The following is a 17,009-nucleotide window of genomic DNA, read 5'->3' on the forward strand; positions in this document are numbered from 1 at the left end:
GTTCTCAACGACCGAGAGCTTCTTGTGGCTCTTCATCAGAAACAGGATAGGCATCATGACTGGCTGAAGTGTCAGATGAAAAGCCTCTTGGTGGATGTTAATCGCATTCGCAATCTTGCCACCAAGAATGCTTTCGTTGCCCATGAAACCTGTCGCCGCACATGGAAAGGACTAATGATGATGTGTTCTGAAGATGATCTTCAAGCGGATGGCTTCACTGAGCGATTCAAGTTTGACTCCGCACCTCCTCGAAGGGTTGTGCTGCGAGGAACTCCATCCCTTGAAGACTCTGAATTCTCTTCCTCTGCTGCAACTGTGACTGCCAGAGTTATCGAGGATGCAGACGATGCTACTTCACCGCCACCTCCTTCAGCACGCTTCAACTCTGCTCCAAGCTCTTCAACACCGCCAAACACCACCAACGACCCTGCTACTTCACCTACTCCGCATGGGAATGAGTAGATGCTCTATGTCTTCAAACCTTTTTGGTCCTTACTGACAAAAGGGGGAGAAGCATATGAGGTTGATAGTCTTCAAGCGGGTCCATATGGGCGGGTGCTTTATATTTTGCTTCGTGCTTACAACTCTCGTTTTGCTACATTTGGTTCTTTGAGTTGTAACACTTAAACTCGATGGTCGTCTGCTACTTATCTGCCACTTTGTTTTGCGATGATAAATTCCGCATGTGCGACGATAAATTCCGCACTTAGATGCAGACGTCTATTTTCCATTATGCATGTCATTATCTTCATATACTTTCACATGCATAGTGGATTGTCGTCATAAGTTGAAGTGGATCTCCACAAGTACAACCTGCCATGTGCATTTGCATTCCAAAAGCAAACTACTTATATGCACATCTTCAGGGGGAGCCCTTGCAACTTATGAAGACAATTCCTTATCCTTTACAATTTCACAGATTATATTCCCCGTTGAAATCTTCAACTAGTTTGTCATCAATCACCAAAAAGGGGGAGATTGTAAGTGCATCTAGTGTCACCCCTAGTTGGTTTTGGAGTATTGACGACAAACCTAGTTGAGGGACTAATGTGTTTGTGAGAATTGCAGGATAACACAGGTAGAAATCCCTCATTGATTCGGTTTTCCTACCAGAGATGACCCCTAAAAATGTATGAAGACATTGAAGTCAAAGGTGGTATATGAAGATATTCACATTGAAGACTATGACAAGAGAAGACACCACATGAAGCCTATGGAGCTCGAAGACTTAGATCTTTCGTAGTTCCTTTTCTTTTGTGTTGAGTCATAGGAACCACCGTATTGTTAAGTGGGGTCCAAGAGAACCAGTCAGATTGACTGAAGTGATGCCTAACCAAAAACCTATGTCTTCGAGTGAAGACTATGAGAGCGAATCTTGTCCAGAGTCGGACAAGTCAGCTTTGCTTGCAGCCCAAGTAAAGTTGTCGTGTGAGTTTGAAATCTGACCGTTAGAACACGTGTCAGTTCCTTAGTGACCCAGGGTCATTTTGGACAAATCAGGTCGGGTTGCCAAGTGGCTATAAATAGCCCACCCCTACAACCATAAACGGTTGGCTGCTCAGATTGATAGTACGGCTTTTGTCGTTTGAGAGCAACCCACCTCGAAGCCTTTGAGAGAGAGAATTCCTTGTGAGGATAAAGCCATAACCACCCAGAGCCAAAGAGAATTAGGCATCACTTAAGTCTTCTTGTCTGTGTGATCTGAAGACTTATTACACTTGAGGACTGTGCATCCTCCAGTCGGTTAGGCGTCGCGTTCTGAGCATCCAAGAGACATTGTGGATTGCCGGTGAACGAAGTCTGTGAAGGTTTGGGAGTCTACCTTGAAGACTTACCAGAGTGATTGGGTGAGGTCTGTATGACCTTAGCTCAAGGGGAATACGGTGAGGACTGGGTGTCCTGAGCTGCGTGTTCAGGACTGGGTGTCCGGGACTGTGTGTCCTAAGGTTTAAATACCTAGCCGCCCTAACCAGACGTACAGTTGTCACAGCAAGTGGAACTGGTCCAACAAATCATTGTCTTCAATGAGTCACTGGTTTCATCCTTCCCTTCTCTTTACATACTGTTACTCTTTGTGAAGTCATTGTATGATTGCACTATCTTCTATCTTCACTGAGTGACTGCTTGTTCTGTTTGGCTTCATAATATCTTCCTACCTGATCCTTACTACATTGTTGCTATTAGTCATTGTGCTTTCACTCTATTGAATACTTGACTATGGCCTGCCTAGTGTAGTCTACCTTCCGCTGCAGGGTATTAGGTTTATTTCTATCGTTTGTCTTCATAACTCCCACATTTTGAAGACTTTCATAAAAATCGCCTATTTACCCCCCCCCCCTCTAGTCGATATAACACACTTTCATAGTGCACCATGCTTAATGGCTTAGAATCGGGACTTCAAAGACGTTTTGAACGTCATGGACCATATGAGATGTTCCAGGAGTTGAAGTTAATATTTCAAGCAAATACCCGAGTTGAGAGATATGAAGTCTCCAACAAGTTCTATAGCTAAAAGATGGAGGAGAATCGCTCAACTAGTGAGCATGTGCTCAGATTGTCTGGGTACTATAATCGCTTGAATCAAGTGGGAGTTAATCTTCCAGATAAGATAGTGATTGACAGAATTCTCTAGTCACCATCACCAAGTTAGTAGAACTTCGTGATGAACTATAGTATGCAAGGGATGACGAAAACGACTCCCAAGCTCTTCATGATGAAATCGATGAAGGTAGAAATCAAGAAAGAGCATCAAGTGTTGATGGTTGACAAGATCACTAGTTTCAAGAAAAGGGCAAAGGAAAAAAGGGGAACTTCAAGAAGAACAGCAAGCAAGTTGCTGCTCAAGTGAAGAAGCCCAAGTCTGGTCCTAAGCCTGAGACTAAGTGCTTCTACTGCAAAGGGACTGGTCACTGGAAGCGGAACTACCCCAAGTGATTGGCGGATAAGAAGGATGGCAAAGTGAACATAAGTATATTTGATATACATATTATTGATGTGTACTTTACTAGTGTTTATAGCAACCCCTCAGTATTTGATACTAGTTCAGTTGCTAAGATTAGTAACTCGAAACGGGAGTTGCAGAATAAATAGAGACTAGTTAAGGGTGAAGTGACGATGTGTATTGGAAGTGGTTCCAAGATTGATATGATCATCATCGCACACTCCCTATACTTTCGGGATTAATGTTGAACCTAAATAAGTGTTATTTGGTGTTTGCGTTGAGCATAAATATGATTTGATCATGTTTATTGTAATACGGTTATTCATTTAAGTAAGAGAATAAATTGTTGTTCTGTTTACATGAATAAAACCTCATATGGTTACAAACCCAATGAAAATAGTTCATTGGATCTCGATCGTAGTGATACACATAATCATAATATTGAAACCAAAAGATGCAAAGTTAATAATGATAGTGCAACTTATTTGTGGCACTGCCGTTTAGGTCATATTGGTGTAAAGCGCATGAAGAAACTCCATACTGATGGGCTTTTGGAATCACTTGATTATGAATCAGTTGATGCTTGCGAACCATGCCTCATGGGCAAGATGACCAAGACTCCGTTCTTCGGAACAATGGAGCGAGCAACAGATTTGTTGGAAATCATACATACTGATGTATGTGGTCCGATGAATATTGAGGCTCGCGACAGGTATCATTATTTTCTGATCTTCACAGATGATTTGAGCAGATATGACTATATCTACTTGATGAAACATAAGTCTGAAACATTTGAGAAGTTCAAATAATTTCAGGGTGAAGTGGAAAATCATCATGACAAGAAAAGAAAAGGTTTCTACGATCTGATCGCGGAGACAAATATTTGAGTTACGAGTTTGGTCTTTAATTAAAACATTGTGGAATAGTTTCACAAACTCATGCCACCTGGAACACCACAGCATAATGGTGTGTCCGATCGTCATAATCGTACTTTATTGGATATAGTGCAATCTATGATGTCCCTTACCGATCTACCACTATCGTTTTGGGGTTATGCATTAGAGATAACTGCATTCACGTTAAAAGGGCACCATCTAAATCCGTTGAGACGACACAATCTGAATTATGGTTTGGCAAGAAACCAAAGTTGTCGTTTCTTAAAGTTTTGGGTTGTGATGCTTATGTGAAAAAGTTTCATCCTGATAAGCTCAAACCCAAATCGGAGAAATATGTCTTCATAGGATACCCAAAGGAGACTGTTGGGTACACCTTCTATCACAGATCCGAAGGCAAGACATTCGTTGCTAAGAATGGATCCTTTCTAGAGAAGGAATTTCTCTCGAAAGAAGTGAGTGGGAGGAAAGTAGAAAACTTGATAAGGTAATTGTACCTTCTCCCTTATTGGAAAGTAGTTCATCACAGAAATCTGTTCTTGTGACTACTACACCAATTAGTGAGGAAGCTAATGATGATTATCATGTAACTTCAGATCAAGTTACTACCGAATCTCGTAGGTAAACCAGAGTGAGATCCGCACCAGAGTGGTACGGTAATCCTGTTCTGGAAGTCATGTTACTAGACCATGACAAACTTGCGAACTATGAGGAAGCGATGATGAGCCCAGATTCCGCGAAATGGTTTGAGGCCATGAAATCTGAGATATGATCCATGTATGAGAACAAAGTATGGACTTTGATGGATTCGCCCGATGATCGGCAAGCCATAGAAAATAAATGGATCTTCAAGAGGAAGACGAACGCTGATAGTAGTGTTACTATCTACAAAGCTAGACTTGTCGAAAAAGGTTTTTGACAAAGTTCAAGGTGTTGACTACGATGAAATTTTCTCACTCGTAGCGATGCTTAAGTCTGTCCAAATCATGTTAGCAATTGCCACATTTTTATGAAATCTGGCAAATGGATAAACAAAACTACATTCCTTAATGGATTTAAAGAAGAGTTGTATATGATGCAACCAGAAGGTTTTGTCAATCCTAAAGGTGCTAACAAAATATGCAAGCTCCAGCGATCCATCTATGGACTGGTGCAAGCATCTCGGAGTTGGAATATACGCTTTGATAAGTTGATCAAAGCATATAGTTTTATACAGACTTGCGGTGAAGCCTGTATTTACAAGAAAGTGAGTGGGAGCACTACAGCATTTCTGATAAGTGTATGTGTATGACATATTGTTGATCGGAAATAATGTAGAATTATTCTGCAAGGCATAAAGGAGTGTTTGAAAGGATTTTTTCAAAGAAAACCTCGGTGAAGCTACTTACATATTGAGCATCAAGATCTATAGAGATAGATCAAGACGCTTGATAAGTTTTTTTTTCAATGAGTACATACCTTGACAAGATTTTGAAGTAGTTCAAAATGGAACAGTCAAAGAAAGAATTCTTGCCTGTGTTACAAGGTGTGAAATTGAGTAAGACTCAAAGCCCGACCACGGCAGAAAATAGAATGAGAATGAAAGTCATTCCCTATGCCTTGGCTATAGGTTCTATAAAGTATGCCATGCTGTGTACCAGACCTATTGTATACCCTACACTAATTTTGTCAAGGGAGTACAATAGTGATCTAGAAGTAGATCACTGGATAGCGGTCAAAGTTATCCTTAGTGGAATAAGGATATGTTTCTCGATTATGGAGGTGACAAAAGGTTCGTCGTAAAAGGGTTACGTCGATACAAGTTTTGGCACTAATCTGGATGACTCTTAGTCTTCATCTGGATACATATTGAAAGTGGGAGCAATTAGCTAAAGTAGCTCCGTGCAGAGCATTGTAGACATAGAAAATTGCAAAATACTTATGGATCTGAATATGGCAGACCCGTTGACTAAACTTCTCTCACAGGCAAAACATGATCACACCTTAGTACTCTTTGGGTGTTAATCACATAGCAATGTGAACTAGATTACTGACTCTAGTAAACCCTTTGGGTGTTGGTCACATATCGATGTGAACTATGGGTGTTAACCACATAAAGATGTGAACTATTGATGTTAGATCACATGGCGATGTGAACTAGATTATTGACTCTAGTGCAAGTGGGAGACTGAAGGAAATATGCCCTAGAGGCAATAATAAAGTTATTATTTATTTCCTTATTTCATGATAAATGTTTATTATTCATGCTAGAATTTTATTAACCGGAAACATAATACATGTGTGAATACATAGACAAACAAAGTGTCACTAGTATGCCTCTACTTGACTAGCTCGTTAATCAAAGATAGTTATGTTTCCTAACCATAGACAAAGAGTTGTTATTTGATTAATGGGATCACATCATTAGGAGAATGATGTGATTGACTTGACCCATTCCGTTAGCTTAGCACTCGATCGTTTAGTATGTTGCTATTGCTTTCTTCATGACTTATACATGTTCCTATGACTATGAGATTACGCAACTCCCGTTTACCGGAGGAACACTTTGTGTGCTACCAAACGTCACAACGTAACTGGATGATTATAAAGGAGCTCTACAGGTGTCTCCAAAGGTACATGTTGGGTTGGCGTATTTCGAGATTAGGATTTGTCACTCCGATTGTCGGAGAGGTATCTCTGGGCCCTCTCGGTAATGCACATCACATAAGCCTTGCAAGCATTGCAACTAATGAGTTAGTTGCGAGATGATGTATTACGAAACGAGTAAAGAGACTTGCCGGTAACGAGATTGAACTAGGTATTGAGATACCGACGATCGAATCTCGGGCAAGTAACATACCGATGACAAAGGGAACAACGTATGTTGTTATGCGGTCTGACCGATAAAGATCTTCATAGAATATGTGGGAGCCAATATGAGCATCCAGGTTCCGCTATTGGTTATTGACCGGAGACGTGTCTCGGTCATGTCTACATTGTTCTCGAACCCGTAGGGTCCGCACGCTTAAGGTTTCGATGACAATTATATTATGAGTTTATGAGTTTTGATGTACCGAAGGAGTTCGGAGTCCCGGATGAGATCGGGGACATAATGAGGAGTCTTGAAATGGTCGAGACGTAAAGATCAATATATTGGACGACTATATTCGGACATCGGAAAGGTTCCGAGTGGTTTGGGTATTTTTCGGAGTACCGGGGAGTTACGGGAATACGGGAGAAGAAGTATATGGGCCTTATTGGGCTTTAGGGGAGAGGGAGAGGCAGGCCGCCCCCCCAAGGCCTAGTCCGAATTGGACTAGGGGGAGGGGCTGCGCCCCCTCCTTCCTTCTCTTCCCTCTTCCCCTTCCTTGTCTCCTACTCCTACTACATGGAAGGACTCCTAGTTGGACTAGGAAAGGGGGAATCCTACTCCCGATGGGAGTAGGACTCCCCTAGGGCGCGCCATAGAGATGGCCGGCCCTCCCCTCCTCCACTCCTTTATATACGGGGGCAGGGGGCACCCCATAGACACACAAGTTGATCCACGTGATCGTTTTCTTAGCCGTGTGCGGTGCCCCCTTCCACCATAATCCTCGATAATATTGTAGCGGTGCTTAGGCGAAGCCCTGCGACGGTAGAACATCAAGATCGTCACCACGCCGTCGTGCTGACGGAACTCTTCCCCGACACTTTGCTGGATCGGAGTCCGGGGATCGTCATCGAGCTGAACGTGTGCTAAAACTCGGAGGTGCCGTAGTATCGGTGCTTGATCGGTCGGGCCGTGAAGACATACGACTACATCAACCGCGTTGTGCTAACTCTTCCGCTGTCGGTCTATGAGGGTATATAGACAACACTCTCCCCTCTCGTTGCTATGCATCACCATGATCTTGCGTGTGCGTAGAATTTTTTTAAAATTACTATGTTCCCCAACATGGACTGCATTAGGGCGGTGAAGGAGGTGTTTTGCTCGAAGTCATGAACCCAACTGCCATCATCTAAGGCTTGGCGCACCTACGTCTCTTTGCTGTCCTTGTCGGGACCGTGGCTACGATCAATGGTGCAATCTCCGCAGCCGCCACTCCATGGATCCACTTATCCTTCCAGAAGAGCACCTTGTCGCCCGAACCCACCTTTATACTAACCAACGCATCGAACACCTCTGTCGCCCCCTCGTCCGGTGTCAAATGTAGCCCCTGCCATGGTCTTTGTGCGTCCGTCCTCTTAAGCCATTCCCACCGGACACGAAGCGCCATCGCTTGCCATTTTAGGTTTTTTATGCCTAATCCACCGCAAGCTTTGGGCTGACAGATTTTATTCCAAGCCACTAGGCATTGCCCATCGTTGCACTTGTCTTTGCCCGCCCAGAAGAACGACCTCATCCATTTATTCATATCCTCAAGCACCCACTCCGGCGCCTCCGTCATCATAAGATGATGAACGGGACGTGCCGCCACTACCGACTACACCAGAATAAGCCGGCTCGGCCTTTGAATAAGCCCTCTTTGCCACGCTGGCATGAAGTGTCTTACTTTATCCAGCATTGGTTGCCATTCCGCTTTTGTCAGGCTCTTGATTGCCAGTTGCAATCCCAGGTATCTACAGGAAAACTCTGAGATGTCGCATTGCGGCAATCCGACAACTTTGGCCCTGTCCTCCTCACTCCCTCTTATGAGCACAGCCGTTGATTTCTGGTAGTTCACTTTAAGACCTCATGCTTTGCCAAATGCCTTGAGAATCTCAGTAACAACAGCCAGGTCATACTCTGTGGGCCTGGTGAACATGGCAACGTCGTTGGCATAAATAGACAACCTTTGTGTTGTCGTGATCCCAGCAAAGGCCGAAAGCACTCCCATCTCCGTGGCCTTATGCACAAGGGCAGATAGGGCCTCCATGGCTATCACGAAAAGCAAGGCAAAATTGGATCCCTTGTCTCAGGCCGCAAGCATGTATGATCTTCCTCCCTGGCAACCCGTTGACAACCACCTTAGTGCTGGCCGTTTGTAATAGCACTGCCATCCAATCTAACCACCTTTGGGCGAATCCTTTTGCTCTCAACACCTCAAAGAGGAAAGGCCAAGAAAGAGAATCGAAAGATTTGGATATGTCTAACTTGACGAAGACACCTGGTGTTCTTCTCGCATGAATTTTCCTTGCTACTTGGCGCACCAAAAGGAAGTTGTCGTAGAGCTGACGCCCTTTTATGAAGGTCGATTGATTCATCTCGACAAGCTCGTGTATTTGCAAGTGAAGCCGATTGGCCAGAACCTTGGCAAATAGCTTAGGAATGCTGTGAATTAGGTTGATGGGCCTGAAGTCTTCAATTTCTTCTACCTCCGCTCTCTTTGGAATGAGTATTATATTAGCCTTGTTCAATTTAGCAAAACCCCGAGTGTCTCCCACGAATAACTTCATCATAACCGCCATGACGTCATACTTTATTATCTGCCAAGCTTTATAGAAGAAAACACCAATATAGCCATCCGGCCCCGGCGCCCGGTCCAGGGGCATTTCCTTGATAACCTGCCATACTTCCTCTTATTTCTCGAAACGAGAGTGAGAAACACTAGGGTGAGGGGCCACCGCGCAAAATTACCCCCTTGCTCCAACCTCAAAGCCCTCCACCGTCACCGACCGCCCCTGGCAACGAAGACGACGAACCAATCCATCCAATCCCTAGGAAACAAGGAGGTGAAGGAACACCAGACCGGCCTCCTCTCGACGCGCCTCCGCCCCCGCCCCCGCCCCCGCCGACCACCGCGAGGTGCTCCCCCTCTCCCTCTTCCGCGCCCTGCCGCCTGAATTCCGCTGCTTCATTTGCGCCTAATCGATCCGCTCCGTGTGCTGGTCATTCTAGGGTTTACTGTCGTTGGCTGAATCGAGAGCTCGCGCGTACGTGCTAATCGCTAATCCGCGGAGCGGCGGTCGTTGTGTCGTTGATTCGCCATGGGGAGCAAGGGGCGCATGCCTCCTCCTTACCACCACCGGCCGCTCCCAGGTCCCGGCTCTGGTCCGCCGCATGGCATGATGCACCGTGATCCGTACGGCCCGGGCATGCACCAACAGCCAGGACCGGGGCCATACCCCTACGATATGTTGCCGCCGCCTGAGATCCTGGAGCAGAAGCTCGCGGCGCAGTGTGGAGAGATACAGAAGCTGGCGCTGGAGAACGAACGGCTCGCCGCGAGCCATGCATCTCTGAGGAAAGAGCTCGCTGCCGCGCAGCAGGAGCTGCAGAGGATACAAGCGCAGGGGGAGGCTGCGAAGGTCGCCGAGGAGCAGGAGATGAGGGGGCTCCTTGATAAGGCTGCCAAGATGGAGGCCGATCTGAAGTCGTACGAGTCTGTCAAGGCGGACCTGCAGCAGGCGCACACCGAGGCGCAGAACCTGGCGTCGGCAAGGCAGCATTTGTTGGCGGATGCGCAGAAGCTGAACAAAGACCTGCAGAGGAACTTTGGCGAGGCACAGCAGCTGCCAGTACTCAAGGCTGATCTTGATGCTGCTAGACAGGAATATCAGCACCTCAGGTGTGTCAACGTTTGCTGTACTTGTTCTCCAGCATTACTTCTAACCAATATGTGAATAAAACCTCAACTTTGATCATGCTATTTAAAATTTAGGGTCGCATATGAGTATGAAAGGAAACTGAAGATGGACCACTCCGAGTCGCTGCAGGGAATGAAGAAAAATTATGACTCCATGGTTACAGAGTTAGAGAAGCTTCGTGCTGAGTTGACAAACACAACTAATATTGACAGAAGTGGTACGTCATTATATCTCATTCATTTTATTCCTCTGTAGATATATGTACGTAGAAACCTACCTTTGCAGCCGCAGTTATGTCTTTGGTTGCTATGATTTTTTAATTTTTTTTACCTTTGCAGTTGCAGTCATATTTTTGGTTAACATGAGTCTTTTTTATGTGTAGGTACTTTGTACAATCCTAATTTTGCTCAGAAGGATGGTGGTACATCTAGCCACCATTCTGCTTATGATGGTGGCTATGGGGTTGCACAGGTGAGCACCTTTATTTCCTGCCAAATGGATACCTCACAAGTTGAGACATTTATTATTTTCTGAAGTGTGTATCATCTGGATGATTGTGGGTTTAACTGTTTAAGCCCAGGTGATCCGAGCATGAGACTACACTTATCATGCCGAGCTCGAGCATGGCTCGGTTAGGGTTGAACTTGAATGTAGTGACACACACTTATAACACATTAATTATCTTATTGCATGATATAACATGTGCATGTTAATTTGTTGACGTTTTTGCTTGTTTGCCCACATTTATCACATCTCCTTTGTCCTCTACTTACAGGGGACACTCCACAAACTATTTCCAGTATTTTCTGTGCATGATTAAAGTGGGATATCTTTACCATTTTCTCTTTCACCCCCTTGGTTTCTTTAACCTTAAACCTCCTTAATTATTGTGCCGACTCAAAATGTCACTTATAATACGTTGAGAGCATATCTTAGAGAGAGAGAGAGAGATAATTAAACACTGTTTATGTTTATGCATGCATCTGGCTTGAGTACTTAAGTCCAAAATTCAAAAGGGCGCTGGGCGTTAATTATGCGTTTTGGGACATACTTGCGCCCAGCTAGCTTATGCGCTCCCTAGGCGTTTAGTACTTTAGCATGAAAGAATGACTATATTGTGAAGAAATGCTAGATGGGCTGTCCTAGCCCATTAAACCACCGGCCCATCTTCCTATTCTTCTACTAGCTCCCGTACGTGCAGAGTCAGACAGAAAGTCTAGGTATCCTCCTCGCACCTCCTCTCCCTCTTCCTCTCTCCCTTTGCTGCACCGATGCTGCCTCTTCCTCTCATCCTTGCTGTACCGATGGGAACCATCCGGAGAGGCTTGATCCCTCACCAGAATCAGTCGATTTAACTTAGGAGTGGTTGAATCCTTGTCAGGGAGGAGGATTCCTCGCTAGGGAGGTCAAATCCTCGCCAGAGAGATTGATTCCTCGCCTGAGAATACTGATTTCTCCCTGGAGGACCACGCCGGCCGCTTTTTTAGCGCCTAAGGCCAAAGTGAGGTGTTATGCCGAGTTGCGGATGCCCAGCGGTTAAGTACGCCTAGTCGAGCGTCTAGGAGCGCTTTTTTTTAACTATGCTTAAGTCACACTTGGTAGGCCAACAATACCCACTAAATTAAAGAACACAAGGCTTTGTCCCACTAGATCCAATTTCACCTTATGCTAATCATAACTTCCAATATTCCAACCGTTTATTTCCCCTTTTGCAACTTTAAAAGGCATTATATTTATTCGCACAATTGCTGGTTTTCCAGATTGTTTGTCAGGAATTCTTAGATTTTGTGCTTTGTTGATTTGAAAAGGCATGGCTTGACTTAGCATGGTCCCCTAAATTGCATATTTACCGTTAATTTCTTTTACTACAGTCTTACTCATATTAAAATGCTTTATAATACAAATTCCACATATAAAAATTGTTTTGAAACAGCTAAATATTGTTGGATAATTAAAAATAACAATTAACAATTACATTGCATATTTGCGCACTCAGGATCTCTTGTTCTTGCGTAGCTGGTTTTATTTAATTTGATAATTGTAGACTTGAAATATGATACTGGATTCTATGAACTATTCGGTTTAATTCGACACACACCCAGCCACCAACTATAACACATGTAATGTTGAATCAGGGATCTGGCTTCCCATGGCCATTCAAAGCAGAGTGTCATTGGAAATACAGATTAACATAAATAAAAGCTGGACTAGCTGTCTGGCTACTGTTGTTTGCCCATGATTGCCTTTCCTTTCTTGCCTGGAGTTAATGGATTGCTTATTTTGCTGTGCAAAAGGTGGACCAGAAAGCTTTTTTATTTTTATTTTTTTCCATTGCGACAATAATATAAATTGTGTTTTCAGATGTTCTAACTAACCGTTGGAGTAATTTTTCTATATTAACAACAGAATTGTTTTGTGGATCCAGGCTAGGACGCCCCCTGGTATGCCAGACCCTTTAAGCGGAAGCCCAGCTGGAACTGCTCCTCGTTCTGGATATGATCCATCAAGAGGGAATTCATATGAGACTTCTCGTCTTGCTAGAGTCCATGATGCATCAAGGGGTGCTACTGGTTACGACTCTCTGAAAGTTGCTGGATATGATACTTCTAGAATGCCTGCACTTGGAGCTCAGGCAGCGGCTCCAACTGCTCATGGGAGTAGTGCTGGTTACTATGGATCAAGTCAGGTCACACCACCTTCGCATGCACGGGCACCAGGTGCACCCACCTATGGATCTGCACAGGTGCCACCATCATATGCTTCTGGGCCAGTCCCATCTTCATCATATGGCGCAACAACAGCTCAGGGACTACCATCATATGGACAAACACAGGCTCCATCTTATGCACACAAACAGATGCCACCATCCTATGGACTAGCACAGGCATCATCACATTTTGCCCCAACCCAGGGGGGGTCACCGTACGGGTTGTCTGCACAGCCTCAGGGCTATGGATCCGCGCAAGCAGCACCTAACATCGGTGGTGCTTATCAAGCTCCACATGGACGCAGATAAATTGGTGATAACCGTACTTTGTTGTGATCTAGTTGGCGAGAGACATGGCGCTGCTTCCTTGTTTACCAGAGTCAAATTTAGTTTCTGCAGCTACCACGGTACCAAACTGCTGTTTTATCGGTCTGATACAAATCTTTCTTGCAATCTGTAAGAGATTATATGTGCAAGCATATTTGTTTCTGAGATGGCGATGATTTCCATAAATTTGTGTTGTGATGGTTTTAAAGCATTTTCTATGAGATGGTGATGTCTTGAGGTTAGGCAAGAAGTAACAATACTGTAAATTTCAGCTAGTTGTATACTGTTTATTTTGCACTTTAGTTACCAGGTGATATTCATTGACTGCCAGTTGAGTTGCATGTATGGTATGATCTGTGCACCTGCTAGTCCTTATTCTAAACAGTTTTGCTAAAGCACATCTAGATGTGCCATAAGTATTGCACATCTAACTCATATGTCATTGATCTTATATTAAGATTCGTGTGAATATTTTCTTTCTCTTTTTTCTTTTTCTTTTATGCTTGATTCACTCACTTAGATGTGCAATAATTAGAGCACATCTAGATGTGCCCTAGACACACCCTATTCTAAAATATTTACCGTATCCAGTAACCATCTTGGTTGTTCGAGTTGATGACGGCTTTCTGTTGTCTAGCAATCATATGAATTTCAGGGCTGTTTGGTTCCCATCCACACTTTGCCACACTTAACCTTAGACAAGTTTGACCAAGTTAGGTAGGTGTTTGGTTCTAGCCACACCGAAGGCAAGGATTTTTTTTATGAGCAGTGAACCCCACATGTCGTAGACACAAAAAGTGTGGCAAGATTCCCTTAGGCAAGCCAAAGTGTGGCTAATAATTTGAGCAACTCAACTAAGATAAGTGTGGCAAAAAATTATGTGGCAATATATGGCAAAGGTAGTCACAATCCAAACAACCCCTTCATATCAATAAAGTTGAGCTGTGAAATATGCTTTAGCACGATCCTCCATGTTTATTTGAAACTGAGATGAAAATGTGTAGAAGCCATGCTTAGAAACAGCAGAGTTCAATGTGGTTTTAGAAGCTTTGGTATTAGACTAGTTGCCTGCAAAGGCAGACATTTTGTTAGCTTCATGTTCTGTGCATATAGCTTTATAACCATCCTCATCCAGTAACTGCCTAGCCATCCTGGATGTTTGTTTGGCCAGTTGGTGACAGGTTAGAGCTTTCTGTTAGCAATCATCACCACAAGTCTGTCGAATTTCATACCAGTAGTTTCTTTGCTTGTTAAACATGCAGCGATCGTCCAGGTTTATCTGAAACTCGGAACATCTTCGAAAAAAAAGCCATGCCCACATGCAGAAAAGCTCAGTGTGCTGTAGGATGGTGGAGCATCCGAGTCGGATTATCTTCATGCAAAGGTGTACATTTTGGTCTGCTCTGTGCATCCAGCTTTCGTAACTGAAGAACAGACCGTTGAACTTGAACGCTCACAGCAGCCATCCAATTCCCTCACAAGTTGCGGCAGAGCGATAGATTCAACGGAGCATTTATATCCCCATTGTCAACAACATACCATGAGTAGTCATCACAAGTTGCTTAGTGCAGTGTACCAGGGGAAAATCCATCGCAGTGAGCTTGCGGAACCCGCATTTCGGTGGTCATGGATTTCACAGAGGAAAAACAAACAAAATCTCCGGACCAAGTCATCAAATTCCAGCCGATGTTCTTGGCACCGCACTACCACTGCTTCGATGGCTCCAGGCCTCTAACCGGGCTCGAGCAGAATAAATTCATGGAACCTTTTACAGAAAGCAGCAGAGAAGAGACTGAAATGGTTCCAACCCTACACACAGGGGAATATATTAGGCCCTATACTGTCTCAAGTTTGAACCTGGTACAAACCGGAGGTCATGATCAGAAGGGATGGAGGTGAAAAGAAGTGAAGCTTTTCCTAGGGAAGGTAGAAGCGAAAGCTCTTGAGATAATTGGAGGATGAAAAAGGCTCATTCACAGCCTAACTCCCTTTTCTCCCATTCTTTCTCCTAGGGGTGCTTTGCTCAATTGTTCATAAAGGCAATCTTCTCGCAACATATATGGTCGATAAGGTATAATCTTACAGCAGTTCTTTTGTTTTGTTCCTTTTTTTTAGATGGTTGTTTTGTTCTTTTCTTGAGCGAATCTTAGAGTAGGAGTTTATTCAAGTATTCAACTTGCTTCAAATTGCTCATTAGTATGTCTAGTGGCGCGATAGCTTTGAGAAAAGCCGACCCATTAAACTAGTCCCACTTGATGTTATAGCTGTTTGGAAATGACTTGTACTTTTCTACATTTGTGGTGATGCCAATCACAATCCATTCTGCCTGCCTATATATTAGATGTTGCCTATATAGCTAAACTCCACTGTGAAGTAGATTAAAATTTACTAAAACTGGCAGTTTATTAAAATTTTACTCGGCAGCCGATTAAAATGTACTAAACCCGGCAGCCGATTAAATTAAACTTACTTTTATGGACCAACTTAAAGAAAAATGCTTTACCTGTCAAATTGCACATCCGCACCACGCACACATCGAAACGGAGATATTTCTGGCCTTCCATGTCCTCTAAGTAGATATATCTCTTGCTTTCTAGGTTCTCTAAGTAGTTACTACCATTTGTAAGATTCTGTTATTCTCCATCTGTCTGGCAACACACACCAAAAGGAAAGGAAGTGGCAAATGATCCGAAGGGTTAAAATACTAACGGAAACACGGCTTCTAAAGAAAGACAAATATATCAATATGCTCTCTTTTTCCATATGGTTGCTATCTTTCTTTTGAAGCCATGAACTTGCTTGCCATGTCAGGACTCATCCCTAGCTACCGGCCCCTTCCAATGCCAACTCGACAGAAAGGCGTAGATGGCACAGCTTTACTGCACGGGGTATCCGATTAATCTAACAGATATCAGGGCCAGGTGGATCATATCTACATGTCTAATCTAAGCGCTTAGCTCTCGCCTAACAACTGTGGAGATCTTTGCACATCATTGGGATTCCGCCTAAAATTCGCTGTTACGATCGATTCGACGCTATGATTACAGCAAGCGCGCATTACACCTAGATTAAGCAATGAAGCAACCGGGCTGAAAGTGAAGGTTTCTTGCATTTTGCAGCCTTGCCTGCTCGCTCGCCTGAACTAGGCAAAGCCAGCTGTGGGCCGGGGACGGCAGTAGGAGAGATTACTGGGGGTTGTAGGCAGCACGGCTTGCACTGTGCAGTGTACAGGTGATCACTTTCTATGACTGGAATCATTCTCATGGCATAATCAATTTCCTCTTTGACCACAATGTTATGTGCATGCACACAGATGCATGTGTGCAGGTGAAGGGAGTGGGAATAATCTGGTGAAACTTGTGGCTGCCTACTTGTTAGGCACCGAACATATATGGTAGATAGTTGGAGCAATGTGAATGCCGCGCCTTCTTTATCTGAACACGGTATATGTTTCTTTTGTGGAATTTTGACGGGTGGATCGCGTGCTAATCAAGGCTTGCTCCCCTTGATCGAGGTTCTTCTCAACAGGAAGCTGTGCCATTGGCGCTGAGGCAAAGCGGTAGACCAAATCTCCGCCAGGCCTGATTATAAAATGGCCCTGAGGTGACTAAACCTA

The 17,009-nt window shown here is 44.1% G+C and overlaps 1 protein-coding gene across 1 annotated transcript; it reads left to right on the forward strand.

Moving 5' to 3' along the window:
* Positions 1–9,367: 9,367 nt before the first annotated feature.
* Positions 9,368–13,616, forward strand: LOC125517674 (protein FLX-like 2). The gene is made up of 5 exons (XM_048682881.2): positions 9,368–9,577; positions 9,671–10,340; positions 10,434–10,576; positions 10,742–10,830; positions 12,785–13,616. The coding sequence occupies exons 2-5, from the start codon at positions 9,760–9,762 to the stop codon at positions 13,373–13,375; spliced, it is 1,404 nt and encodes a 467-aa protein (XP_048538838.2). The 5' UTR covers positions 9,368–9,577; positions 9,671–9,759; the 3' UTR covers positions 13,376–13,616.
* Positions 13,617–17,009: the final 3,393 nt, after the last annotated feature.

The sequence above is a fragment of the Triticum urartu genome, chromosome 6A (genome assembly GCF_056163025.1).
Source record: "Triticum urartu cultivar PI428250 chromosome 6A, HENAU_Tu73, whole genome shotgun sequence".
Classification (NCBI taxonomy): domain Eukaryota; kingdom Viridiplantae; phylum Streptophyta; class Magnoliopsida; order Poales; family Poaceae; genus Triticum; species Triticum urartu.

Excerpts from the sequence above, each read along its gene's own strand:
- LOC125517674 (XM_048682881.2), top strand. The coding sequence starts at position 9,760 with ATGGGGAGCAAGGGGCGCATGCCTCCTCCTTACCACCACCGGCCGCTC. Across the intron at positions 10,577-10,741 it reads AACTAATATTGACAGAAGTG|GTACTTTGTACAATCCTAAT; the intron begins GTACGTCATTAT and ends TTTTATGTGTAG. Across the intron at positions 10,831-12,784 it reads GTGGCTATGGGGTTGCACAG|GCTAGGACGCCCCCTGGTAT; the intron begins GTGAGCACCTTT and ends TTGTGGATCCAG.